The sequence below is a fragment of the Vespula vulgaris genome, chromosome 8, assembly GCF_905475345.1.
Source record: "Vespula vulgaris chromosome 8, iyVesVulg1.1, whole genome shotgun sequence".
Taxonomy (NCBI): Eukaryota; Metazoa; Arthropoda; class Insecta; order Hymenoptera; family Vespidae; genus Vespula; species Vespula vulgaris.
Window position 1 is genome coordinate 5,511,817 of NC_066593.1, and position 25,957 is coordinate 5,537,773.

Here is a 25,957-nt window from a genome sequence, read left to right on the forward strand (position 1 = left end):
TTTATTAACGAACGGTCACTGAATTTATTTCGCGAAAATCTACTGTCTTTTATAAATACAGTCTGCGCGACTTAAAAATACTTTGCGAACAAACACTGACTCTAATGACTGCATTGCACACAGTCCATACAAAAACACTTATTGTTTAAATCGCGAAACGCGAACGAACAAACACTGATTCTACTTCGCGATATTTTTATTTTAGCGATAAAAACACTCGATTACTTCATTGCTACGCGCGCGATTGCAATAAAGTTCTGAAACAGAAAAATCGAAACAAAATAATCTGTATCACTGTTATAATAAGAAACTGTAAATAATTATTCAACAAATATGTGATGGACAAATATATTTACCTTAAATCATCGTTGAGATTTGTAGAAAAGACATCCTGTCAGAATTTCGATCTTCACTCGTCGGAATACAAAGTTGTACTAACGAAATAATAACTATCAAAGTCAATGATAGGTTCGTTTGTGTTGACGTCACACGTAGCTAAAGACCGCCAATACAAAATTTAACTTTAAAATAAAATAAATTATATGGAATATTAAAGAAACGTGATATTGGAATATACTTACTTTAATTCTTCGTTATTACTCGTAGAAAAGGCATCCTGAGGGACCTTCGATGTTTACTCGTCGGAATACAAAGTTGTACTAACGAAATAATAACTATCGAAGTCAATGATAGGTTCGTTTATGTTGACGTCACACGTAGCCAAAGACCGCCAATACAAAATTTAACTTTAAAATAAAATAAATTATACGAAATATTAAAGAAACGTGATATTGGAATATATTTACTTTAATTCTTCGTTATTACTCGTAAAAAAGACATCCTAAAGGATCTTCGATGTTTACTCGTCGGAATACAAAGTTGTACTAACGAAATAATAACTATCGAAGTCAATGATAGGTTCGTTTGTGTTGACGTCACACGTAGCCAAAGACCGCCAATACAAAATTTAACTTTAAAATAAAATAAATTATATGGAATATTAAAGAAATGTGATATTGGAATATATTTATTTTAACTTTTTGTTATTACTTGTAAGAAAAGCATGCTATGATGAATTTCTGTGTTCATTCGTCGAAATGCGAAGGAAGATTGATGTAGTAATATTCAAAGTCGATTAAAAGTTTGAATTTGGTGACGTCACATATAACCAAAGAACGCCATTCCATGCATTCTTCGTATAATCAATTTAATCGTTTATATGCCACAATGTACAGTACTTATTCTCTAATTAAATTTTTAAAAATTTCGAGTATTTATGAGTGTGTGTTTCTCAAACTAGTGTATAAGTGAATGAACTTCATATATATAAAATAAAAAGAGATAAATCCTTTATTCACGATCGCTTTCTCTTTAATTACAAAAAAAAAATGTAAGGATGATATTATTTACAAATGAGTAAAATATATGTTATTTTAAATATAAAAATGAAAGATGAGACTTGTAAACCGATATGTTTGCAAAACGTAGAGATAAAATTATCACATGTTGATAACAGATTTTCCAAGTGCAGATTAGTTAAATGATAACTCTCTTTCATATACGTGTAATGCACTAAAGAACAACCAAAGTTATGGGAAATTTTCGTTCAAATCATATTCTTACGAACGAATTGATAGAAGAATACGTCGAATTATCATATTTAAGCAAATCTGAAATATATCAGTAAGTATTATTCACATTTGCTAAGTACTATACATATTTTTTCATCAATAAATAAAAACATTATTCACTTTTTTTAGCATTTTCGATCTACTTAATAATTTAACACCAGGAATCTTACACGATAATTTGCATTATCGCTTTACGAAGAAGCAAATAGATGAAATATTACCTCAAGTTCGTGTGAGTAATAATAGAATTTTAGCTAATGATGTCCGATTTTTACTTCATCGAATTAGTGTCAATCACTAGACGTATTTACAATATTAAGTTAACGACATTGCAAAGCTCATATTTGTCAAATAATATCGATAGATTTAATGCGGTTAAAAAAAATCCTATTATTTGTTTTACTACAAATAATACAGAACTACGAAAATTAATGATACTATTATCGAAAAAATAGCAGCATGAATCATTAGACGTACGTCGTTAACCCTTATCTTACTAAAGATAACTAGGGTTACTTTATAAAATTTAACTTGAATTAAGTATTCTAGGTGAACACAACATATCTTAATATCTTTATTTGGACATATATTCATTTATAATTTATTTCATATTAATTTTATATAACTTGAATTAGCAACTAATTTTTCATAGATCGCATAATTTAAAAGTTATATAAAGTGTCATAAAAATGTCATAAAAAGTCACATAAGTTATCTTATAAGTATTATTTTTATATCTTGAATATAGAAAATTTATAATCCTATATATAAGATATAGAAATAAACGAGAAGATAAAAAGAATCTGTAATCGTCGTGATAGATATATGAGCAATGATTTAAAAGTTCGATCTTATTTTTTCAGCACAGTCCTTTTCGCGATTCAATATATCGGATATTTTCTTCGGAACAAGATGAATGTTTAAGTTTCGAAGATGTTTTGGACCTTTGCTCCGCCTTTTCAGAAAATTGTCCTTTGAACGTTCGTTCAGCTTGGGCATTTTTAATATTCGGTAAGAAAGTAAAAAAAAAAAAACATAATGTCCTTATTCGCTTATTTTAATTTCTTTAATTTCCGCTATTAAATTTTTTACTGTTTGTCGAGAAATTATAAACGCAGATATTTTCGACGATTATAATATTAAGATGTGTATCTACTTGTTGAGTATCCTTGTATCTATTATATACCATCGTTGCATTCATATTTTTATAAAAACAAAAATTCTTCCATCTATATTAATATGCAACGAGTAAATGTGCATTTTTGCATAACTTAAAAGAAAAAGAAAACTAATGCTATATTTTAACATTAATATATGTTTATACTAAAATAGAGACCGCTTTAAAAATAATCTTCCAAATTTTTAAACAATTCTAAACCAAATGTTTTCACATCTTATGATGAAAAAAAATATGTAAAAAAAAAAAAAATACATTTATATGCAAAATTTCAAATAAGATTGAAGAATTTTATATCTTTCAGAAGTTATGACGGGACAAGAATTTTTAGTAATAATGATTGCATAAGTAATTTTCCGTGATGGTGTTTAAAAAAAGAAATATTTGTTCGGGAGATTTTTTATTTGCCCGCAATGATGAACATACTATAGTTAGTTTTGTTAGTCTCAATCATTTAATTTTACGAAATAATACGCATTGACGAATAACACTCGCATTCGTTTTCAGATTTCGACGGCGACGATCAGCTTGCATTGAATGATTTAATTGAAGCTGTCCAAAAATTGACTGGTATTAACGAAAATGGAGAGATCAAGAATGAAATGGATCATGAACATGCCGAAAAAGTAGCACGTTTGGTAAGTGTCGATGAACTCTTGCTTAGTGGTATAATAGATTTCTTGAAGTTTTGCTTTTTATGATTTTAGAATATTTTGTTTAAATTCTTATTTTAAAAAATGTTAAATTTAAACTATGATCGGATAATATTATAAAGTTTCTCGTTGAAGAAATACTCACTACGTTTTAATTTCATAGATGATATCTGAAATGGATTTCTCCGAAAATGGAAGTATTTCTCCTCAAGAATTCGAACGACTCGTTGCGAGAATGCCGGACTTTGCTCACTCGTTTCGATTTAAGTTCTAATCTTAGCAACACTTTAAATGATTTTAGGATATCCATGTATATAGTATTTTTGTATATAATAAATTAGCGCTTATATACGATACAATTTGAACGATCGTAAATGCCAGAGAGCACCAAATCGGGTATGCAAGGAGTTTCTATTTTTCTTTCATAAGTCAATGGAAGGACTGAAGGTATTTTGTATTTTGTATATGACGTCGGATACCTTTTTAAATACGACGGTATCAACGATGATGCGCATTGATATTTGTACTTATCTGTTTTGAAGAACTCTAATGGATGAAGTTTTGATGAGTGATCCTTGTATTGATCACGGTGAGCTTGTACAACCTTTTTGTAAAAAAAGAAATAAATATTAACGTGAATATAACTCATAATGAAAAAAAGTTCTTCACAAAAATGTAACAAAAATGATTAATTTTTTAGTAAAATAGTATTATATGAACAAATCAATACTGTATATAAGTCGTCCACTTCTTTCATGAGTTTTTGATCAATAGTAGAAATATTGTTCTGTGGGAATGTAAGAGAACGGAGTCGATCCCGAAAAGTCATTATAGAACTTGGTCGTGGAGTGTAGGATTTCTTTGGAACATTCCAACTGTATGATGGTATCTTTATGAAAAATATTATAATAAATAAGAAATATAAGAATATATCAATTATTAGAAAAAAAAGTTCCTTAATTTGTTAAATATCTAATTTGAAACAACCAGTGACCACTAACAATAATTCGTGAAATCGTCCCATTCCTGTAATTCTTGAAATAACTTCTTATGTCAGTACCTTCCAAATCTTGCTTTGAAGGAAGCTGAGGTCCCATAAAACGTGGTTTTAAAATTGGTGAATAGTATGTATAAAGAGAATTCGACATATTTAACTATATTTTTTATTCTTCTAAATATGAAAGAACTTATTTAACGTTTTCATGTTACTTTTAAAATTTGACATGTAATAGAATAATTGAATGAATACCATCTACAATGTGGCACATGATTAAGTTAATTTTTAAAACTAATTCTTTCTCTTACAATGCATTATTATGTACATTATATTTATTACTATAATAAGACTATATCAAATAGTAAATATAAATAATAACATCAAAAATGTATTTATATAAGCTGTTCTATTTTCAACTTCGTTAATATCGGCACCTTAAATTATAATCGTTTCATTAACTTCCATTTTTTTTGTGACTTTTTACTAAACATAATCACATAGAATCCATTTAATCTGTATAAGAAATTAAAAAAGATGGCATATCATACACATACACACTAATACACTTATAAATTATTATAAAATATAAATATAATCATAAAAAATGAAATATTAAATTAATTCAAGTATTATGATATATCTACAATTAAATCACTAAGTTTTTTATTGTCTCCTGTATCAAGTTTTAGTTTCCTTGGCTTAGACAAACACTCTTTTGTTTTCTTTAATTTAGCACTTTGAATAGGACTAGGAAATTTATCATACTTTGAGTGACCCCCAAAACCATCATATGCAATTGAACCATTTTTTAAAGATTCCTACATAATACAATTTATAATAATTAATTAAAAATAATAATTTGTAACAATTAAATACATATAAGATATAATTTCTACTAATTAAAAGTCACTATTGTACTTACAACAGAATTTTGGGAAAGCCTGGGTTTTTTCGTTAAAATAGAAAAAGTAGATTTGGCAGCTCGTCGTACAGCATATTGTTCTTTTAAAGCTAAAATGCCTTGTGATTGAATAGGAATATTAGGAGAATTTATTTTGATATCCTACAACAATATTTTACTAATTTTTACCATTACTATAACAGATTAATAGATAATGAATAATATCATAATATTACAATATACAGATTGTGTAAAATAAAAATATATTTTGTTACCTCCAATAAATTTATTTTTCTCTTCTGAGAGCTTTGTGTATTATTTGTGACATCTATCTTATCAATATATTTAACTTCTTCTTCAGATATTTCAATAGAATTTAGATAGTTCTCTTTTGGTTTTATTATGTTTAATACATGTGTTTTGGTAATACTATTATTTTCAATATCTTGAAGCTTATTTTGTAATACCATTTTTTCATTCTCACATATCATTAATTCTTCTTCCAATTTTCTAAAAACATAAGATTAAAATATTTATGCTAATCTAACTAACTAAATATAACATACTTCCGCTTTTCTTGCTCTTCAAGTAAATAATTACGTTCCATTGAAACTTTAGTCAATTCATGCTGTACGCTTTGCAATTTAGTTCTCATCTCTCTTCGTTTATTTACACATTTAGCCATTTCTCTAGAACCAGCATAGATTAAAAATAAAAATTTTTTAAAATAAATATTACAATATATTTTACAATATATTTTATCTAATATACCTTTTCATTATAGATATGTACGTAATAAGTGTACTAGGATCATTTGTTTTTGAGACCATATCATCTACTTTCTCAGCAGAAGCATCCATTAAAAGTTGTATACTTAAAACACAAATAATAAACTTCAAACTTCATTAAATTTGCAAAATATCAAAATAAACATTTTCAAAGTATTAAAAGGAAAACAAAACATACTTTTTCAATTCTTCCACTCTTTTCCTTAACCTAATGACTTCTTTATTAATAATGTCTACTTCTGAGCATTGTTGTCTAAAGAACTTTATTTGCTCTTTCAACGCATAAATGGCAGTTTCTTTTTCACGTACTTCACTTTCAACCTTTTTAACTTCACTTCGTAACCCAGAATTTTGTTTTTCCAGATTCTCATTTTTCTCAGTATAATGCTTAATATCTTTGTCTTTAAGTAAAATTTGAAATGTAAGTTTGTCAACTTTATCTTGTAAGGAAGATGTATCCTCTACAATAGTATCATTGTTAGAGAAATTAAAATAAATTCTATGTATCTTATTTTGATTTGTTTTTTCTCGACATTGTGGACATGACTTTGATCTATATAAAAAAATGCACAAATATTAAGAGTAATATATTAAGAGTAAATATATTTAACGAATAATATTTAAATATTCAACAAGTAATATTTAAATATATAAATTAATACTTAAAAATTAAAATATTTAAGTAATAAAAAAAATGGGGAATAGTACCTTTCTAACCACTGCATTAAGCATGTAAAGTGAAAAATATGACCACATGGTGTATGAAACACATCATCTGATGGCATTAATAAATCACTGCATATAACACATACAATATTCATTTTAATTCCTTTGATTTAAAAACTAATTATTTCTGCACAAAGTAGACAATAAAACAATAAGATCAAAAATACTTTATGTATTGTAATAGTCAATTATAAAAAAAAATGAAATAAAGTTAATCAAATATAATATATCTTAATCTATTCTTAGACATTTAACTATAAGTGAATTTAAATATACATAATATATTTATGTCTACAGCAATAAATGTACAATTAAACAATTCAAAAATAAACGTAACATTCCTTAACCAATGAAACTTATTAAGTAAAGGTATAAATAACGAAACATATATATAAAAGATATAGAAGGGTATTCACCTTTCTTTCGAAGTGTGTGTGACTAGAGCGACAAAATATGAAGTATGGACGAAATGTGAACTACAAGCACGAGCAATGAACGCTATTCTCACGCGTAAACAACAATCGGATTAGTATGGGTTAGACTAAGTAGTTTAGTAGTCTAGTAATTTGGTTGTAAATCCATGCTTTTTAGTCTCATATTTATATCTATCTTCAATCTTCTCTTGTTATTATAAATCATCATATGTATTCTAGAATATACATGATGTGTATAATATAAATATATTCTTTTACTTCTACTTATTATTGTTTTTGTTATTACAATATATATTATTATTATTATAGTAATAGCAGTGGTAATAGTAATAATATAAAATAAACTACTTCTACAAGGGAAATTATAAAAAAAAATAACGCTGGCAGTTCTTACCTCGTAGATAGTATGGAAACGAACTTCTATTTTGATTTTTTTCAAAAAAATGTATATGAGTATGTATTTATTAATTATCGAAAATAACGTTTATCCAAACAATGAGTTCATGCGTAATTCTTAACCAATTTTGATGAGTAAGGTCTCATTTTAATGATGAAGGTTTAAACAAAGATCCGCTATTTCCAATTTTTGAAAAAGCGTAGTTCTTATTTAAATCTTCATCTTTAAAATAAGATTTTGATCATCAAAATCAGCCAAGAATTACGCTTGGACTTATTGTTCGCGTAAGCCATTATAAAACCAGGGATGACGAATTAACCTCAACGCACGCAAAAAATAGTTGCATCTACTAACTATTTATTTACTAACATCTACTATATATTAATTGTTATACATAAATTATCAAATTAGAATGCATGCCTTTATTATTACATAAAAGATTCATGAACATAATAAGAAGATAAATGCTTGGAGTTAATTAAAAATGACTAAACATTCTATTGTGTTTAAAGAAACATTCAGGGATCAAATATTTACAATATATACATAAGATACGTTATTATTCCCAATATTTTGAAAATAATTATATTATTTATTCTAAAATGCTATTATTATTCAACAAATACAGAATATATTAATTCCACAACTTCTTCCACAGAATAATTATTGTTTACAATTTAAAAAATCATGAATTGAATCATATACAAATTATACAAATAATAATTAATTTATAATAATATAGTCACTCTATAATAATACTGAGATGGAAACTAATGAATGTATCTTTAAAAATATATAAATTTGATAAAACGATTAAATAAATTGTTAAATGTTATTACAAATTTTTAATAAATTTATAGCATCATGTCATGATTTTTAGCAGTATAACATCATAAATATATGCATTAAAGATGTTATGTATATTTTTATTTCTTGATCAAATTTGTTTTGTGTTTTTATTATAGATATTACTATCTGTTACTATCTATTGTTGATTACAATCTAGAAGCGCATCGAAGTAAGATATACTAAATTTAATCCTTTATTAAAACAAAAAAAATAGAGGAAGAGAGAGAGAGAGAGAGAAAGAGAGAGAAATTATATTAATTATAAATTATGTAACCAGTGGAAAAATAAGTAAACATGATCATTTCTCTGAACTAATATTTCCCATGATATTGCAGAACATTCGTCAAATGTATCAAATGCTATAAGAAGAGAGATTAATATTAATACTTAGTTTATTTAAATCAGTATATAAACATCGCACAACATAAATAATGGCGGAAAAAACCGATCAAAACTGAAATATTTTATCGTACTCACGAATATGTAGTATATATGAATTATATCGATATTTAAAGTTTGGTATCCTTCTCAGATTCATCGGGAGTATCGAGCTTCTCCATCTGTTTCTCTTCAACTTCTATATTGGTTAAGTTCGGTGAACTCCTTGCTTGTGGTATGACGATTTGCAAAGAAGTTGGGACACTGTGAATGGTTTTCCGACGAGCCAGCAACGAAGGTCTTCTCTCATCTATTCTCCAGTGAACACCCTTCTTATCACTAGATTCGGTTGAAGAACGTTGTCTTTGAGGAAGATACTTAAAAAAGCTTTCTGATTTCTGTTCTATGGTTTCTCTGAAACGCGGTAAATCTATTGCTTCTATTTGCGCATCTGAACATTCCGAAGTATCCGTTAAAACGAAACGTTTGAATCGATTAACGTTTCTCAACTTCTCTATCGTATCGGCGTCCTGATCCTCGATGTACCGATCGTCAACGTCTTCATGAAAGAAAGCAGAATTGTCAAAACCTTCGCGATTTTCTTGATCTTCAGTTTCGTCGCTAAATGAAATCTGTAAAGCCGATGGAACGCATAGTATTTTAGGAGCATTGAATGGTGCTGGTGTGTCGGGACCTCGATGACGGTTTATTCGTGATAAGTTGGTGGCACTCGGCCAAGGTTGCAGCCATATCTTGGGTGTTTTTATTGCTGCAAAGAAAGGCTTTCGATTCGAGTCGATTCGTGGATTCGTATGCCTAGCAATAGCTGAAAATTTTCTCATCGCACCAGTCAAACGCCCGCGTTGTTGATCGCCTTGCTCAGCTTCAGACTGTTGTTGTTGTTGTTGTTGTTCTTGATTATCTAACTGAAGAATCGTTTCACTAGCGTTACTAACCATCGATGGAGTTGTTTGAGGGGAGCCGCTGATCTGGCTGAAACAAACGAATCTAACTTAATAGAGTTCGATATAAAATCTTTATCTTAAAGCTTGCCCATCGTTCGCGGACATCGACAGCAAAAATATCCACATTTTAGTTTTGCACGCGAACACTCACGTATATCTATATATCAAATTAATTAAAAAAAATACATATTCGATAATCTAATTATATTAACTAATTTCTTACCGCTTTTCAGTCATTGGACTATCAGGATACGTTACTAAACTAGCGCTCGATGTACGAGGTGTGTTTCTGGGTTCTTCCTCTTCTTCCATTATTCCTGGTAAGAACATTGTTTGCTTCTCTTCTGGCACCCTAAATATCATAAAAATTTTTTGCGATCAATATGTTGCAATAATTTCTTTTCTCTCGTGTTCAAAATCAAAGAATAAATAATTGAAAACCAGAAGGAAACTCACGGCATATCTGCAACGCTGCCACGATAAGTCTTCCTCTTGTATGCTGCTGCTGCTTCGGTGTAAGGTAAGATAAGATTTTCTGCATCAAAGTAAATATCTTTTACAAGAGGCGGACAGCGAGTCATTAAAGTATCCACGCCCAGATATGACACCTAAAGCAAAAGCAAACATTCGCAAGTTTTCAACTAGCCAAATTGTTGATGATCGAGAAATATGATTCTTACTTTGACATGACGATCGATAAGCCAATTCAATTCGAAATCCTCGTCATCGTCGCCAAAAGGATTTATTAATTGTTCAGCTACCTGTAGTGAATCGCCAAATTAGTTTTTGTATCATTTTATTATTTGTATCGTGCTTACCTTTAATAAACCCATGAAGAAAAAAAATTGTAGAATCGTAAATAGAGGACAATATATGTCGACTTTTAGCTGAAACTGTTTTTCATTTCCCTCGATATATTGACGACCGACAAGTGCAACTGCAAAGAAACTGTATGTTGCAAGGGTCACGACTTGCGTGTAAACCAAAGGTATGGAAACCCAGTCATAGCTCCATAAAAGTCCGCATTTAGAGCGAAAATCATTGAATTCCTACAACATACATATATATGTATGAAAAATTGGAAGGAGTTTATATTCTTATTTTTCTAGAAGAATTTATCAAGACTAGAATCAGAGATTATTAATTGTTAATTCAATTATATGAGGCATTACCAAGGATAAGAAAGGAAGTTGTGCCGATAAGTAATCGCGAAAGTCATTAAATCGCTCACATTTAATCTTGAGAAATAAAATTATCGTTAATGGAGCATGACGATCTTTACGTTTCGATGGAACAAATATTCGATATTGATGCGTAGCTACGTGTAAGGGAGATCATAAACTTAGAAAAAATTTTCCTCGGACGACGTTAGATCGCACTTGATAATTTTTAAGAAATTCGTCGATTCACATCAATGAGATTCGAGTAAACAAACCTCCATAATTATTTTTAAACCTTGCGCATCGGGCAATCTATGGTTTCGACGTGCTTCCTTCAACAGATTGATAAACCATGTACACGGGATCCAGTAGGTATTGAATTCGAGACTCGGTACCGACTGAAATAAATCCAATTCCAAGGAAGTCATGAAACCTGCAACATATTAATTACTAAAATAATAAGAGATCGCTTTCGTAGATGATATTTTACTTTACCGGAATCTACCACGTGATCAAGAGTAGGAAACCGTCTTTTTACCGCCGAACTAATGGAACGTAGTACAAGTATTAGAGAGAGATTCAAATATCTCATAAGACCTCTCCGCAACATGCGACCATATTCATCATCTCCGCTAACATAAAGTGCTACTAGATGCATAACCCTGGTAATAAACAAATAACTTTATTGACTAAAAGAAAAATATACGATAATTAAGTTGAAAACATACTTATCCGGCCAAGGTATCGCATTATATTGTTTCCACCATCTATCAGCTACGTGGGACACGTAAAATCCTAGCACGAAGCTAAGAGGAATTAGATTAATGAATGTATCACAATATATTACGAATTTCTCAAATTCCCTGCAAAAGAAACGAAGGATTTTATTTGTTGCAAGTCGGAATTTATCGAATTAAGAGCGTACCTCTTTTGTAAATCAGTCAAAGCATGACGATAAATAGCCGAGAGTGATGCGAACATAATCACAAAAAGTACAAGTTCTCTGTAAATAAGCTTGTAGAGGGAACCCCTCCACATAAGCAGAAGTCTGGTAAATCCACCGCTCGTGGAGCTGGCAACTTCGTATTGATAAGAGACGGTCATCTTTTATCCATTTAGAAAAATCTCATTTTCCTTTTCGTTTTCATACGGGTATTCATACCCTTTACGTTGTGCTTAAATTCTAACTTTTTGGTCTACGAATCAAACTATGATTATAAGTTATATAATAAGTAGAGAAATAATTTACAAAGAATCGATCGCATATTATCTTACAGTTCAATATGCTGACATTTGCATAGTTCGAAGTCCAACCATAATCGATCGTTGTGATCGAGCACAGTGCACATTAATATTTTAGTGCTTAATAAACTAACGTACAGTCTTGCCATTTCATAAATAAATCGTAACGTCAGGCTATCCTTTATCTGTAAATTACAAGTGAAATAGCTTTCATTTGTTAGGAAGTGAGAGAATGAAATACGATCATCGCTCGTTCTACCTACCATTGGCAAATGTATCGCATTCTTTAGAGATATCGAAAAAATATAATGTAGCTACCATGCTATGATCACAGACGGTACATACTGGACCTTTAAGGAAGAATCGAAATATAAACTTTCTTGACGAATATAAAATATCCTTCAAGATTATTCTATTAATTCTATTATGAGATTGCATTAAGATTTTTAAGCTTGAAACGAGTTGCAACGAGTTCTTTCGACCAAACGAAATTAAAGCAATCCTTGTAGGTTGACGTACACATTCGTCTTATCGTAAAATAGAATTTCGAAACTCTATTGGCGTTTATACGTGTAGCTCCTTCGAGTGTTGGAATTCAGAAATATCGAATTTCTAGTCACGATACTTCGAGATCGGTTCGCATCTTTCAACAATTTAAATAGCCAAAATTATCACAGTCACGATCATCTGATACGAACGACCATTGCCTAAAGATAATGAAACAATGAAATTTGTCGTTTCGCCGGCGATTTACAAGCGGATCTACATAGAAGCAGCTAGAAATAGTCGCGTCGCCCGAAGGGGTGAAATCGGTTAGAACCGGAAAGAACTAGGCCTAGGTCTTTGCGCCAGACGTATCTACATATATGTCTCTCTATAACGACATCGTTTATCCTAAAACGTGTTGCAACTACTTATTGACAAATAAGTCCTTAGAAGACGCATATGCTATCTCAAGAAACATTATAACAACTCCCAAAAGTTCGTTCCATTATAGGATAACGTTATATATCAAATAAATTTTCATATCGTTAGAATAGTCAAGAAGTTGAAAAGTATTGATAATGAATGAATTGAGTTGACGTCATATAAGTATTTTCTTGAATGGCAATATAATTCGAGATGCAAATTATGCCACGAACGAGACATCGTAGTTTCAACGCCAACGCAAAAGAATGTTGGCGTGACTGGAAATCTTTTTCTTCTTTTCTCTTTTTACAGTCGCGCCGTAAATAATATTAAATATTAGGATTCGCGCCAGTATGCACTGTTGCTGATAAATATAGCATCGGTCGTCGAAGTAGCCACTGTCTAGATAAACATACAATTTACAAGAGATTTCCGGACGTGGGAGTTTTGCGGAACGTGCCTTGTCTCGTTCGACTATCGTCACTTATTTCAATCATTCTAATGATTTTTTGGAAACTTCCATGTTCCGTCCTTGAATTTGAATTATTCTAGTGCTCGCTGGTCTTCAAACATAACGTTAAAAAAAAAAAAAAAAAAGAAAGAAAAAGAAAAAAAAAGAACAATTTTCTCATCGGGTTGTCTCGAACGTTTCCTAGATAGTTTAGTATTAAATTAAATTTTTTTCTTTTAAAAAGAAACTTTTAATTAGAATAAATTATCACGTTTCTTTTCATATATCTATATATGCATGACCTATTGTCTCCGAAACTCAACTATGTTCATCGTACAAACGACTACCGAATTTATCGTCTTGGCACAAGAGACGTTAGTAGCCACAAAAAGAAGCCTTCGAATTTCTCATACCTACTCGTAGCCTGATGCGCACTCTTTATTATTATTACTATTGTATATCTAATATATCTCTAGTTCGATGATAAATAAATATATAATCTATATGATTAATCAGTTTTCGCGTGTATTTCTGTCACCATGTTTCGCGAGTATAGATATGAATAACATAGAACGAACATACGAACTATGAGAAATATTATGACTGTACAACATAAAAGAAATATATAAATATACATAAAACTTCAAATTTAATAGTTTCATTATCAGTCACTCGTGACGAAGACTAAGTTCGTCAGTTATTATTCTGTGAATGCTTTTTAAAAGATTCATATTTTTTTTTTTTCTACAGGAATACTGACGATGTTAATTTGAAATATTTTCCTATTAACGATTCTTTCACTTTCTTGATCAATGTAAAAATAATCACTGGCATTATATTAAAAAAAAAAAAAAGCATTAAATATCACCAATCATCAAAAAATACAAAATTCATCGAGGTATGTTCTGTTGATAAATTTACGAAAGTCAACCATCTGCGAACGAGTTGCAGCATCGAAATACAGATTTTGAGATGTAAACCTTGAAATTAAATATATTTCAAACGTATATCTAAAACGATGAATTCCTGTATCCTACGTTAATTTTGATACTATCACGGATGTAATTAAAATCTTGAGGTTAGTATGACTACACAAAAAACGCATCCTAAATTCTTTATCGATGTTTCGCAAATACGTCGAGATCGTATGTGCGATATCTATAAACAAATTTTAACGTTATTTTTTTCGTAAATTATTAGCATATTTTGAGTGACGATTAAAGATAAAGAAATATTTGATCTGTCCAGAAATCATCGTTCTTCGATTTATTTGAAATAATATGCACTTTTTAGAGATCCTTATAAGTGTAAAGAAAATATTTTTATATTGTAAAAGTGCACCAACATAAGAAAAAACATAAAGGAAAGAGAGAAAACGAATAATTTAATAGTGACTTTAATACGAGTCCGTTAGTTTTTGGAGGGAATTGTGATACAATGTCGAGAACAATCATTAACGATCGTTCATCTTTATTCATGTTGTTAAAAAGAGTCAATGTGTTTAATTATGAAACTCTTACCGTTCATATCCAGGTAGGAACAAAATATGTAGACATAGAATATTTTAATTAATCCTTGTTCAGTTATGTAATTTGCAAATTAAAATTTAATGTAAACTCGATCGTAAAATTGTTAAAAGATTTTATGTGAACGTTCGATTTAACGATATGTTTTACAATATTTTAAATACTCTTATTTCCAGTTCTTATGTTCAATTCCATATTCATTATATGAACGTATTTAACATAGTTCAAAAGTATTACACAATCTTTTTTCTTATCTATATAAATCACTATAATCTTTTCATACCAATATAACTAACAATGACATCTATAAAAACTTATACCGATCTATTATATCACTTCAAATCACTCGATTGTATATAAAAATTCTAAGTTATAAACTTTAATATACGATAAACAAATCGGCGTTAAATTAAAATTTTCACGAATACTAGTAAACCGTAGATTAAGCATCTCGAAGAAAGTTTTCTTTCTTTTGGATGCGTACCTGACACTCGTCGGTTGAGAACTACTTCGGTAGTCAGTATCATCCCTTCGGATATGTATTAACATTGAAGTCTGCTCGATCTCGATCCGATGGCAAGTACCCAAAATCTATAAGAGTTCGAATGTCAAGCTCATTCCGTATGTTTTGAAACACAAATTTCTTACTTCGAATTTTTCTTACAAGGTATGATTTCGATACGATCCTGTCCGCATCTTTTGAAAGCGCGAAAATATAAACGTGTTTAGTTATTTCATTGTAATAAAGATACATGTTCATAATCTTTCGAATTCAATCGTTACTTTAAGAAAATTCAGAAACGTGAGAATTGTATGAGCATATATACACATTTGTTTATTTTGTAAATTTCTTTTTTTTTTTTTTTTTATTAACAAATTAAACACAAATACAACATTTGTGTACAGCCCCCATTTCTAATTTCATAGATACGATTCTGCGTATTCGATTGAACTGCCATGTAGCGGAAAATTTTGACACTACAGTATAAAGCATGTAAAATCCTTTATCGGGTAATGCGTATAGGTTAATATAAATTTATGATTTATAAGTTTTCTGGGATTTACGAATTGAATTTTTCTCTCTTTCACTCTCAACAGTAAGTACTTAACAAATTTATTTAAATATATTATACGTAATGATACATCAATTCGTATTTTATAAAAATGAAAATATTTGACTTACGTAAATAAATTGAAAGTTGCTGTGAAATATTTAATGTGTGAATCTTTTCTTAACGCATAAAGTGAAATAAAAAATAAACTATATTGAAGTAATAATTATTGTTTGCTTCCATAGTTTTAAGTATGAGTGTTGACAAGTCTATTTTACTACAAAAACAAGTAAAAGATAATTCAGAGGATTTACAAACTGAATTTCTTGACTTGAAAAATTGGGAGAAAGAAATGAAACGCAAAGACCAGGAGCTGCGCAATCAAAACAATGATCAAGTAAACGTTATCATACTTTATAAAATAAATAATTAATATAATTATTGAGAAATAATGTTCATTTTATTTAAGTTTTATGGTAATATTCGTTATATAGATTTTACCTCCAATAAGAAGTAAAAAAAAAAAGGTAGTACAAAAGCCTGTTACAAAAGAAGAAAAGTGTAATACAAACATAAAGCGAATTAAATCAAGTGATTACTCTGCTTGGGATAAATTTGATGTGGTAAGTTCTTTAATTTTTTTTTTTTTTTTTTTTAATTATTTTTATATATTTAAATAGCATAGATTATGTCATGTCAATTAGACTTTATATAAAAAGAATTATTATTTTTTATGATTAAAATATCTTAATGAAGGAAAAAGCATGTAAAGAAATAGATAAAACAGATTCATCTGAAGAATCTGAAGAGGAATTAAATGAAGATGAATTAACAAAAAAGCATGATTTAGCCACAGAACATAAACAAAAAGGCAATATATTTGTACAACAAAAAAAGTGGGATAATGCCATTGCATGTTATAGTGAGGCAATAAAAATTTTTCCATATGATGCTGTTTTTTATGCAAATCGTGCTCTTTGTCATTTAAAAAAGGACAAGTATGTTTTATTTGTATATATTTTTAAGCATATATTATTATACTTATAGTATTATAATATTATGCTTTATTTTATTATAGCTTATACTCTGCAGAAGCTGATTGTTCTACAGCGATACAATTGGACTCAACATATACAAAAGCCTATCATAGAAGAGCAATTACTAGATTAGAATTAAAACAATACAAAGAAGCTAAAGAAGATTTAGAAAAAATATTGAAATTAGAACCTTCTAACAAAGAAGCACAAATTAAACTTGCTCAAGTCAATAAAAAACTAGAAGCTAAGGTTTAATATTGATATTTATTTATTATTTTTTTAAATATAAATCTAATACACATATTAACCCTACTTTTTTAGCCAGTTATTATATCCGAGGAAAATGCATTAAAAGAAACATCAGTAGTAAAAAATATTGGTGAAAAAATTTGGAATCCTAATAATAAAATAAAGAAAGAAATAAATAATAAGAAATTAGAGCAAGATGTTGTAAATAAGACAATAAAAACCAAAACAAAATATATGCAAATTCCAAATTGGTTACCAGAGAAAGATAATGTTGAAATTGTAGAGCCTATTGTTAAACCACCTCACTTACACTCAAAAGTAAGGAAATGATGTGAAATTAAAATTCATAAATTTTAAATATTTATTGCAAAAATGTTAAATATTTCACTATTTATTCATAGAGATCAATGAAACGTATTGTAGTACAAGATGCAGAATTTGGAATTGCATCATGTAAAAACGAAACTATTCCAATTAATACTACAGATAATATTCAGCAAGCTGAATCATCTAATATAGTTGATAAAGTTATTATACAGAATAACTCTTTAATTAAACCATTGGAAGTTGAAAAAAATGTATCAATAGATCTACCAAAAATCCCAAAAACAGCTGTACAATTCCTTATAGATTGGCGCAAAAATAAGTCATCACAATATCACTATCATTATTTAAAAGTATTTAATTAATTTAATATCATAATAATATATCCATCAATATCTTTTTATAAAATTAATAACTTTGTATTTCAGCAATTACCTTTAAATAGTTTGCCAAAAATATTTCAAGATTCTATGGAATCAGATATTTTCAGTGAAATTTTAGATACTCTTAAAATTGAATTCATACCACAAAAAGATTCAGTATATCAGTATTTGAAAGACTTAAGTCAAGTTAAGAGATTCAGAGCACTTATCATGTTTATTAATAATGCTGAAAAAAATGGTATGTATATTATACACATTTATTTTTAACAAGATTATACAAATTATTTTTATTTCAGGAATAAAAACTCTTCTTGAATATTGTAAAAATACTGAAAATAAATCCGAAGAAGAAATAGAAGAATTATATAAAGCATACGAAATTTAGGACCAAAGAAGTTTTAGCTTTAAAAAGTTCATAATTTGGCATAAACTTTAATGTAAATATATATTTGTTACAATAGCAACACAATTCATAACACATGCTTTTGTTTTGCTTCTGTAAATGTTTGTTATTTATTTATTCAAAATAATGTTTATACGTGCTGTATTGTACCAAATCGATTCGAAGAATTTTTTTCACATTTTTTTATATAAATATTTTATGTTAAAAAATCATTAACACCATTTATATTTACAAAACGTATATTTACAAAAGTACAATCTATATTTCTATTACATACATATCTTCAATATTTATCGCACTAATGACGAAAATGTATATGTAATATTAAAAATTATATATGTATATATATATATATATATATATATATATATATATATATATATATATATATATATATATATATATACTCCAAATATTACATAAAAATTGTTTAAAATAATACACTTTTATATGTCACCATTTAATAATCTTTGTATTTTTTGGTTATTTTTTATTATTCTTGCTTTTGCTTGATAAATTTTATTTAATTGGTCCTGAATATTATTGTCAATTTCTTTTAATGTCATCTGCATTGGGTCTATTATTTCTTGTGTACGCCTGAAAATAATAAGTAATATATAGTACCATATGTAACATATTTTTTATATGGTGCAAATGCAGGGATTATACATTTGTTCCTTTTCCAATTGTTTGCTTAGTTGATTATACTGACTTCTCCAATCATGTAATTCCTTTTGCATCATTTCAATATCTTCCTATGTAAACAAATTATACAAAACGAACATATATTTAAATATGTTAAATAAGTTTATTATCATATATATTTTATATCAATATTCTAGCATAAAATTAAAACGATACCTGTAAGTAATCTAATAATTTCCCTAAAGGATTTGTTGCACGAGTTAAGGACTGTATCGTACCGCGTAATTTATCAATTTCCTTAATCGCTGCCTCATGATCGCGTTTTGTACCCGCCTCCCATGCCTAAATTCATAAAAACATCTGTATTTCATAAAATGTTTTGTAAAGCGTTTAAATAACATAAATATAAATAAGAATATCCTACAATATCAACTTTCTTTGGTAAAACATCGACATTATCAGTATTGACTAATTCTCTTTGAGTCTCCAAAATTTGTGCCACAAGATGCCCATGTTCTTGAGTTAATTCATGGTCAATTTTATAATTGCTAATATTCTCTAAAGTTGTTCCAATGTTTCCTTTGTTTTCTACAATCACCATATCTTCATTATCATTGTCTTTTATATTTGCATTTTCAATTATCACACTAATGTTTCCCATAGGTGTACTAAAATCAAAATATATTATTTTCTAATAATAAATATTTTAATATGTTTGGTTAATGTATATATTTACTACCTTATTTCTTCATTAAGAATCATGTCAGTTTTTCCTTTCATTTTAGGAGCAGCAGGTCTTGCACTACTTGGTCTAACAGTAGGTGGACGTAACAATGTTCTTGATTTGGTCATATTTTGTTCTTGTTCATTATTAAATTTATGTTTCTGTAAATTTGATGCAAGAATAATTGAATTCTCATGTTCTGTTTGCTGCAAATCATCACTTATATTTCCATATGTTGATTCATATTCTGTTTGTGACTTTTCTTTATCTGTAGTCTCTATTGATTTTTTTCTTGTAGATATTGTTTCTGATATTTTTATTGATTCTTTAGACTCACTTCCTTGTTTTGATAGCACTCGTTTTGTTTTATTTACAGATTCCTTTCTCTGAACGTGTTCCTCTGATTTCTTGTCTGTATTTATATTTGCTGGAAGTTTGCCTGTTTGTACTTCTGTAGGAACCATGGAAGATATATGATCCTGTTTCTGTTTGGTATCAGAAGAATGTTTTATTTTTTGTGTTGTGGAAGATAATTCATCTTCAAGTGGCTATATAAAATAATATTTTATTTATAATTTAACATTAAATATAGTTAAAAATATTAGCTAATTTAAAAAAAGATTACCGCTGATGGAATATCTATATCATTACTCTTTCCAATATTATTTTCTTGAATTTCTTGTTCTACTATATTACTATTTTTATTGTTGCTACTTTCTTGATTACTTTCTTCTTTTGTCTTTGATTCAACTTTTCCTACACTAGAAAATTTCTTTTGTAATCCAGATGCATGTTTTTCTTTTTCAGTTGATTTTCTTGTTTGCGATATCTGCCTAGATGGTTTTTTAGCAATATCCTCTTTAGATGTTTTTGATTTTATTCCTCCTTTTGATTTCTTTTGTAAACTTTTTTTATAATGTTCAATTGCTTCTGCACTGTTTACCTAATTTAATTACATATAAATATATATATTATATTAAATTATTGCAATGTATCATCCTATAAAATCAAATCATTTTTAGATAGGTTTAAATTTATTTTACTTTTTTATCAAGAGCTTTTCCAATAGCTTGTAAAAGTTCATTTGTTTTAGTTGCTTCTTGTCCAGAAACTATTTTACTTGCTCTTACTGTTAGATTATTTCCAGATATTAATTCTAAAATGGAATTTTATATATAAATATAATATCTTCGAAATATCAACAGGTTTTACTAAGTTTTACGAAATATTTTATTTTTTAGAACTTACTAACAACATCTATAAGTTTTGTTAAATATGCTACTTTTGACTCCTTATCTTTTATATTGTCTGAATTTAATTCTTCTTCTGTGAACAAACCTCCTAAGAAACCGGTTTCCTTTATTATCTGAAAGAAAATAATCAATATAATTCATATAATATTTACTGGCGATCAAAGAAAGCAATAAGAAAAAAAAACCAAATTAAAATAAAAAAAAAACTTTAGTAATGATTCTAAGAATACATACAATTGATATAATATCATGAAGAAATCTAAAGGGCGGTTTCCTCAATAATTTTTCGGTTAATGGCGGTTTTTTAAAATATTTTCCAAGTAAGTCTTGCGTTTTTTTTATTACTTCTGGCTTCACGTCGTCTGCCATAGTTAAATATTGTTAAAATCATACGGAAAACTATGAAAGTGTTCAAACTATTCTGCTTAAAATCTTGATAAAGCTTTTGTGGATATATAGAGTTGCTTAGCAACAACCACGTGGTTAAACGTCAAATAACTAATCTTTATGGCTTCCAAGGACTCTTGTAATTTTTTTAGTGTTACATATTTTCAATAGTATAAAGTTTAAAAAATCATAAGATATATACAATATATGTATATCTTATATCGAAATATATCGTAAATATATGAGATTATATCATAGATTTTATTGACGAATAAATTATTATAATAATAGACAATAAAGAACAGAAACGATCACAAATGTATATAGTTTATTTATTACAGTTCTGATATATATTTACAGTACATTTTAATAATTATCACAGTTTTTGTATTATCGCCATAATCAAAATAAACTACGTAGTTCTTCCGGGTCCGCTCTTTTACAAATTAAAAAATTTGCATGAGTCATAAGTAAGCATGTGCTAACAAAAACATTCTTATGAAATATCTGTATATATATTTTGTTTATATTAAATAATTACAATATTAATATTTATTATTAACAATACCATAAAATGGTGCAACAACTTACAACGATTATCGATACCTTTATAATCGAACGTATTTCTATTACAGTAGTTATGCTTCTAATTATTATCGATATAGATTAAATTATTATTATTTTAATTTTTCAATATCTCGTTAATAATATTCAGTAAAAAAAAAAAAAAAAAAAAAAACTACATTGTGCCTTTTATTTTATTAAAACGAAATACGGTATGTTTATTTATGTATATATCGTGGTATAGATATAATTGAAACTCAATTGTGTGATGTAACCGGCTAACCTAACTTCAATAGAATTAAAAAAATTTTTTGTGTACTTCTAATATAGTGATCATTATCCGAAAGTATCAATTTTTTATTATATGCGTTAACGTAATTATCTTAATCTCTTTAGAGTCATGACTGTCTTTACTTATAATAACGATAAAGTCAAAGAAAATCCATTAGATAATAAAGTGGATGAGAAGAAAGAAAATCAAATAAATGATAACAATCAAAATAATAAATCTAATAAGAATGCTTCTACGATAGAAAATTCAGTAGATGATGAAAATTGGGGTTATGATTTGTACCCTGAAAGAAGGGGAAGATACAAACCCACATTTTTCAAAAAATTAATAGGCGAAGGAAAAGAAGAGATAACCAGATTAAAATGTGAAGGAAATGTGTACAAATGTGTGAAAAATAGTATGTTCATTATGTCTTATGTTATAATTTTTGTCATTTATTGTATTAATAGTTATAATGTCTTATATTACTTAGGTCAATTAGTACAACTTATGATGGCAGCTTTAAAAAGCTCAGGATGGTAGGTAATCTTATCAATATATATTGGATTATTATAATTATTCTTATATTCTAACACAATATCAGAATCTACTTTCATGATCACTATGAAATTTCATTTAGATAATAAAAGTAATAAATTGTTTCAAACTATAGTGAAATTGATATACGTCGTCATATTTCTTGTGAAATATGTGACTATTCTGTAAAAGGTGGTTATGATGCACAACTTAATCAGGTAAATATTAGAATAATATGACCATAAAACTGTATAATTCTAAAATAACATTTAACCATAAAGAAGCAAATATAAAGAAATAGATGTGTTTTGTTAATATTTTATAACTATATCATAATTTTAGATTGTTGTATGTCAAAATACTGCTCGCAGTCAATCAAAAGTACAAGGTGTATTAGCTCATGAAATGATACATATGTTTGATTACTGTCGTAATAAATTGGATTTTAAGAACCTTGATCATTTAGCTTGCACAGAAATAAGAGCAGCTAATCTTGTACATTGTAGTTTTATGAGTGCCATGATTCAAGGAACTGCTTCTCCATTTAATATAAAAAAAGCTCATCAAGTATGAATTATATAATTACATATTATATCATAGACATACATAATGTATATATTTTATTTTGATTAATTTAATAATGGAATAATATAAATTATGTAGGATTGTGTAAAGAATATGGCAAAAGCATCTATAATGGGAGTACGTAAAGTAACAGAACAAGAAGCTAAAATAGCAATAGAAAAAGTTTTTCCTATGTGCTACAATGATTTAGAACCAATTGGAAGACGTATTCGCAGGAACTCTTTAGATATAAGTAGAGCATATATGGAAGCTCCACTTTATGGATATATGCATGATTAATAAATTATCTTCAAAGAACTTATTTTGAAAATATACATGTAAGATCAATTGAAAATGTAAAAATCAACTGCCATAGTTTCTTTGATATTATTTCTATAAAAATATATTATCAATATTGTAAATAATTATAAATATTATATTATTATTAAATTCTTTAAGTTTAAAAAATAATGTTTAACTGAAATGTATCACGAATTATTTTTATGGGGTTATACAATATGACATATAAATATTTTAACCTTTTGAGTGTCAGAGATCATTGAAAAAAATTTGCTAGACGTAGCGATAGTCAAATAAAGTGTAAAAAATTTGATTAAGTGTAAAAAATTAATCATTTTATTTTACATATATTTTACATTACATTTCACAATTATTTTAATGAAGAAGTATTGTCATTTTTTTTACGTTTGTCGAAAACAAAAAATTATCATAAATAATTTATTATATATTAAAGAATAATTATTTTTGTGACGGTGTTACAGTAAATGTCAATAATTACTAAAGTATATTTAATTAAGAATATTGCTATTTAGCTTAGATGCTATAAATATTGTTATGTTTTTTAGAGAATCATTGTATATATAAATAATTTTTAGAGAATCACTAATATATAAATTATTAACATACACATATGAAGATATTACGAAATGAATTATAAAAACATTCATAAAACAGATTTTAATAAATTATATTTTATTAAATTGAACGACACGTGAGTAGAAGAAAAACGAATAAATGTTTATTTGTGTTTAATATATTCGCGCTTCGTGAGTAGTCGATTTAGTGAGAGAAGTTATGAAAACGATCACTAGACGGCGCTGTTATAGCTTTCCCCTATTGGTTATCATACTTATAGTAGTTCATGTACAACTGAAGATGGATACATTTAGAAGATATTTTCTTTTTATTAAGTTAACTAATAGAGAAACAAAGAATAAAAAAGACTTCTACTAACACAGCTAGAAACAATTAGAATTAAAAAAATTATTTTTTTTAAAAGAAATTATTTTCTAAACATATATTGAAAACTCATCATTTTGTCCAATAGCAAGATTGATGGAGGACATGATTACAAACTCACCAATCCAGTAATGCGAATGTAAGTCCAAAGACTGATTCTACGACATCGCCATCTACAAACATCTGAATAAAAGACTAAACAATGTTTTCTGTTTTACTTACATCTTTGATCTTATATTGTATATGGTTATAACAGTCTTTCGTGAAAGAGCAGAGGAAGCTTTCTTTTCGAGATACTTTTCGTAAGAACGATCATGGCGGAAGTAAGTGTATTTGTATAAAAATCTATTAAAATCTATGCCATCGTTAATATAAAATCATGTTCATTAATATAAAATCATAGTTCTTTTTATAAATGCTTTTATCATTGTATATGTCGTAAAAAAATATTGAAGTATGATAACGTGGATAGATCGTACATAACCAATTGTAAATAAGTTTCTACATATTTTAGGCAGATGAAACCCAGAAGAAAAAGAGGACCTTCAGGAAGTTTACCTTCCGAGGAGTTGATCTTGATCAACTCCTGGATATGCCAAAGTAAGTTTTCATTATTTTATAACCTATTTATGTATGACTGAATGTTGTTTTCTCCCATATTTATCATAACATTGCTCACCATAAAATTATAGATATTTAAATATTGTATTATTATTTTAGTGAACAACTTATGGATTTGATGCATGCACGTGCTCGTAGACGTTTTTCTCATGGTTTGAAACGTAAATCTATGGCACTTGTCAAGAAATTGCGCAAAGCAAAGAAAGAGACGCCTCCTAATGAAAAACCTGAAATTGTAAAAACACACTTGCGTAACATGATTATTGTTCCAGAAATGGTAGGTTCCATTGTAGGTGTTTATAATGGAAAAACTTTCAATCAAGTAGAAATCAAACCAGAAATGATTGGTCATTATCTTGGAGAATTTTCGGTTACTTATAAACCTGTAAAACATGGAAGGCCTGGTATCGGTGCCACTCATTCTTCAAGATTTATTCCATTAAAATAAAATGCATTTTTAAGATAATAAAATATTAAAATATTTACTTAATGACTTATT

At 27.9% G+C, this 25,957-nt stretch overlaps 8 protein-coding genes across 19 annotated transcripts; 4 read left to right on the plus strand and 4 right to left on the minus strand.

Annotated features, from left to right (window-relative positions):
• The first annotated feature begins 1,445 nt into the window (after positions 1-1,445).
• LOC127065990 (calcium and integrin-binding protein 1-like) lies at positions 1,446-3,771 on the plus strand. The gene is made up of 5 exons (XM_050999119.1): positions 1,446-1,683; positions 1,761-1,863; positions 2,495-2,642; positions 3,316-3,446; positions 3,625-3,771. Exons 1-5 carry the CDS (start codon positions 1,592-1,594, stop codon positions 3,733-3,735), a joined length of 585 nt encoding a protein of 194 aa, XP_050855076.1. The 5' UTR covers positions 1,446-1,591; the 3' UTR covers positions 3,736-3,771.
• A 27-nt stretch (positions 3,772-3,798) lies between these two features.
• On the minus strand, positions 3,799-4,462 carry LOC127065991 (uncharacterized). The gene is made up of 2 exons (XM_050999120.1): positions 4,192-4,462; positions 3,799-4,065 (listed from the first exon to the last, which is right to left on the minus strand). Exons 1-2 carry the CDS (start codon positions 4,288-4,290, stop codon positions 3,799-3,801), a joined length of 366 nt encoding a protein of 121 aa, XP_050855077.1. The 5' UTR covers positions 4,291-4,462.
• A 146-nt stretch (positions 4,463-4,608) lies between these two features.
• On the minus strand, positions 4,609-7,501 carry LOC127065988 (E3 ubiquitin-protein ligase TRAIP-like). Its single transcript, XM_050999115.1, has 7 exons — positions 6,856-7,501; positions 6,326-6,700; positions 6,131-6,232; positions 5,926-6,048; positions 5,635-5,869; positions 5,381-5,521; positions 4,609-5,276 (listed from the first exon to the last, which is right to left on the minus strand). The coding sequence occupies exons 1-7, from the start codon at positions 6,966-6,968 to the stop codon at positions 5,088-5,090; spliced, it is 1,278 nt and encodes a 425-aa protein (XP_050855072.1). The 5' UTR covers positions 6,969-7,501; the 3' UTR covers positions 4,609-5,087.
• Positions 7,502-8,650: 1,149 nt separating this feature from the next.
• On the minus strand, positions 8,651-15,766 carry LOC127065985 (bestrophin-4-like). 7 transcript variants are annotated; one of them, XM_050999111.1, is made up of 13 exons: positions 15,179-15,711; positions 12,562-12,648; positions 12,332-12,483; positions 11,982-12,252; positions 11,785-11,919; positions 11,552-11,718; positions 11,332-11,489; positions 10,715-10,945; positions 10,577-10,657; positions 10,353-10,504; positions 10,120-10,248; positions 9,779-9,924; positions 8,651-9,700 (listed from the first exon to the last, which is right to left on the minus strand). In XM_050999111.1, the coding sequence occupies exons 4-13, from the start codon at positions 12,158-12,160 to the stop codon at positions 9,063-9,065; spliced, it is 2,016 nt and encodes a 671-aa protein (XP_050855068.1). In that variant the 5' UTR covers positions 12,161-12,252; positions 12,332-12,483; positions 12,562-12,648; positions 15,179-15,711; the 3' UTR covers positions 8,651-9,062. The 7 variants fall into 7 exon arrangements, with proteins under 7 accessions (XP_050855068.1, XP_050855065.1, XP_050855064.1 ...); XM_050999108.1 differs by having other exon boundaries at positions 8,651-8,912; positions 9,031-9,924; positions 15,179-15,709; XM_050999107.1 differs by having other exon boundaries at positions 8,651-9,924; positions 15,669-15,766.
• Positions 10,076-20,526, plus strand: LOC127065987 (RNA polymerase II-associated protein 3). Of its 5 annotated transcripts, XR_007782236.1 has the most exons (11): positions 16,133-16,281; positions 16,482-16,633; positions 16,731-16,859; positions 16,993-17,234; positions 17,315-17,522; positions 17,595-17,840; positions 17,924-18,199; positions 18,275-18,467; positions 18,526-18,666; positions 20,063-20,094; positions 20,378-20,515. XR_007782236.1 is itself a non-coding variant. In XM_050999114.1 (10 exons), the coding sequence occupies exons 3-10, from the start codon at positions 16,490-16,492 to the stop codon at positions 18,612-18,614; spliced, it is 1,527 nt and encodes a 508-aa protein (XP_050855071.1). In that variant the 5' UTR covers positions 10,076-10,216; positions 10,321-10,416; positions 16,482-16,489; the 3' UTR covers positions 18,615-18,941. The 5 variants fall into 5 exon arrangements, 2 of the variants coding, with proteins under 2 accessions (XP_050855071.1, XP_050855070.1); XM_050999114.1 differs by lacking the exons at positions 16,133-16,281; positions 20,063-20,094; positions 20,378-20,515 and adding exons at positions 10,076-10,216; positions 10,321-10,416 and having other exon boundaries at positions 18,526-18,941; XR_007782235.1 differs by lacking the exon at positions 20,063-20,094 and having other exon boundaries at positions 20,378-20,526.
• LOC127065986 (TRAF3-interacting protein 1) lies at positions 19,039-21,793 on the minus strand. The gene is made up of 9 exons (XM_050999112.1): positions 21,489-21,793; positions 21,250-21,367; positions 21,045-21,157; positions 20,627-20,944; positions 20,017-20,549; positions 19,702-19,945; positions 19,494-19,619; positions 19,302-19,387; positions 19,039-19,229 (listed from the first exon to the last, which is right to left on the minus strand). The coding sequence occupies exons 1-9, from the start codon at positions 21,621-21,623 to the stop codon at positions 19,079-19,081; spliced, it is 1,824 nt and encodes a 607-aa protein (XP_050855069.1). The 5' UTR covers positions 21,624-21,793; the 3' UTR covers positions 19,039-19,078.
• Positions 21,794-22,000: 207 nt separating this feature from the next.
• LOC127065989 (mitochondrial inner membrane protease ATP23 homolog) lies at positions 22,001-24,201 on the plus strand. 2 transcript variants are annotated; one of them, XM_050999118.1, is made up of 6 exons: positions 22,001-22,417; positions 22,602-22,894; positions 22,970-23,015; positions 23,150-23,231; positions 23,356-23,580; positions 23,677-24,201. In XM_050999118.1, the coding sequence occupies exons 2-6, from the start codon at positions 22,606-22,608 to the stop codon at positions 23,875-23,877; spliced, it is 843 nt and encodes a 280-aa protein (XP_050855075.1). In that variant the 5' UTR covers positions 22,001-22,417; positions 22,602-22,605; the 3' UTR covers positions 23,878-24,201. The 2 variants fall into 2 exon arrangements, with proteins under 2 accessions (XP_050855075.1, XP_050855074.1); XM_050999117.1 differs by having other exon boundaries at positions 22,002-22,894.
• Positions 24,202-25,068: 867 nt separating this feature from the next.
• On the plus strand, positions 25,069-25,943 carry LOC127065964 (40S ribosomal protein S15). Its single transcript, XM_050999049.1, has 3 exons — positions 25,069-25,160; positions 25,352-25,437; positions 25,558-25,943. The coding sequence occupies exons 1-3, from the start codon at positions 25,152-25,154 to the stop codon at positions 25,904-25,906; spliced, it is 444 nt and encodes a 147-aa protein (XP_050855006.1). The 5' UTR covers positions 25,069-25,151; the 3' UTR covers positions 25,907-25,943.
• Positions 25,944-25,957: the final 14 nt, after the last annotated feature.

Coding starts and splice junctions, on each gene's coding strand:
- LOC127065964 (XM_050999049.1), top strand. Junction 25,438..25,557: donor CAACTCCTGGATATGCCAAA/GTAAGTTTTCAT, acceptor TTATTATTTTAG/TGAACAACTTATGGATTTGA.
- LOC127065985 (XM_050999107.1), bottom strand. CDS start 12,160: ATGACCGTCTCTTATCAATACGAAGTTGCCAGCTCCACGAGCGGTGGA. Junction 11,490..11,551: donor TGATCACGTGGTAGATTCCG/GTAAAGTAAAAT, acceptor AATATGTTGCAG/GTTTCATGACTTCCTTGGAA. Junction 9,925..10,119: donor AGTCCAATGACTGAAAAGCG/GTAAGAAATTAG, acceptor CGTTTGTTTCAG/CCAGATCAGCGGCTCCCCTC.
- LOC127065989 (XM_050999118.1), top strand. CDS start 22,606: ATGACTGTCTTTACTTATAATAACGATAAAGTCAAAGAAAATCCATTA. Junction 22,895..22,969: donor GTACAAATGTGTGAAAAATA/GTATGTTCATTA, acceptor TATATTACTTAG/GTCAATTAGTACAACTTATG. Junction 23,581..23,676: donor ATATAAAAAAAGCTCATCAA/GTATGAATTATA, acceptor TAAATTATGTAG/GATTGTGTAAAGAATATGGC.
- LOC127065988 (XM_050999115.1), bottom strand. CDS start 6,968: ATGAATATTGTATGTGTTATATGCAGTGATTTATTAATGCCATCAGAT. Junction 6,701..6,855: donor TTAATGCAGTGGTTAGAAAG/GTACTATTCCCC, acceptor TTTTTTATATAG/ATCAAAGTCATGTCCACAAT. Junction 6,049..6,130: donor TACATATCTATAATGAAAAG/GTATATTAGATA, acceptor TGCTGGTTCTAG/AGAAATGGCTAAATGTGTAA.
- LOC127065987 (XM_050999114.1), top strand. CDS start 16,490: ATGAGTGTTGACAAGTCTATTTTACTACAAAAACAAGTAAAAGATAAT. Junction 16,860..16,992: donor CTTGGGATAAATTTGATGTG/GTAAGTTCTTTA, acceptor ATCTTAATGAAG/GAAAAAGCATGTAAAGAAAT. Junction 18,468..18,525: donor TAATAATGCTGAAAAAAATG/GTATGTATATTA, acceptor TTTTTATTTCAG/GAATAAAAACTCTTCTTGAA.
- LOC127065986 (XM_050999112.1), bottom strand. CDS start 21,623: ATGGCAGACGACGTGAAGCCAGAAGTAATAAAAAAAACGCAAGACTTA. Junction 20,945..21,044: donor GAAAAGCTCTTGATAAAAAA/GTAAAATAAATT, acceptor TAATTAAATTAG/GTAAACAGTGCAGAAGCAAT. Junction 19,620..19,701: donor TACCAAAGAAAGTTGATATT/GTAGGATATTCT, acceptor TTATGAATTTAG/GCATGGGAGGCGGGTACAAA.
- LOC127065991 (XM_050999120.1), bottom strand. CDS start 4,290: ATGACTTTTCGGGATCGACTCCGTTCTCTTACATTCCCACAGAACAAT. Junction 4,066..4,191: donor AAGTGGACGACTTATATACA/GTATTGATTTGT, acceptor TTTTACAAAAAG/GTTGTACAAGCTCACCGTGA.
- LOC127065990 (XM_050999119.1), top strand. CDS start 1,592: ATGGGAAATTTTCGTTCAAATCATATTCTTACGAACGAATTGATAGAA. Junction 1,684..1,760: donor AGCAAATCTGAAATATATCA/GTAAGTATTATT, acceptor CACTTTTTTTAG/CATTTTCGATCTACTTAATA. Junction 3,447..3,624: donor CCGAAAAAGTAGCACGTTTG/GTAAGTGTCGAT, acceptor TTAATTTCATAG/ATGATATCTGAAATGGATTT.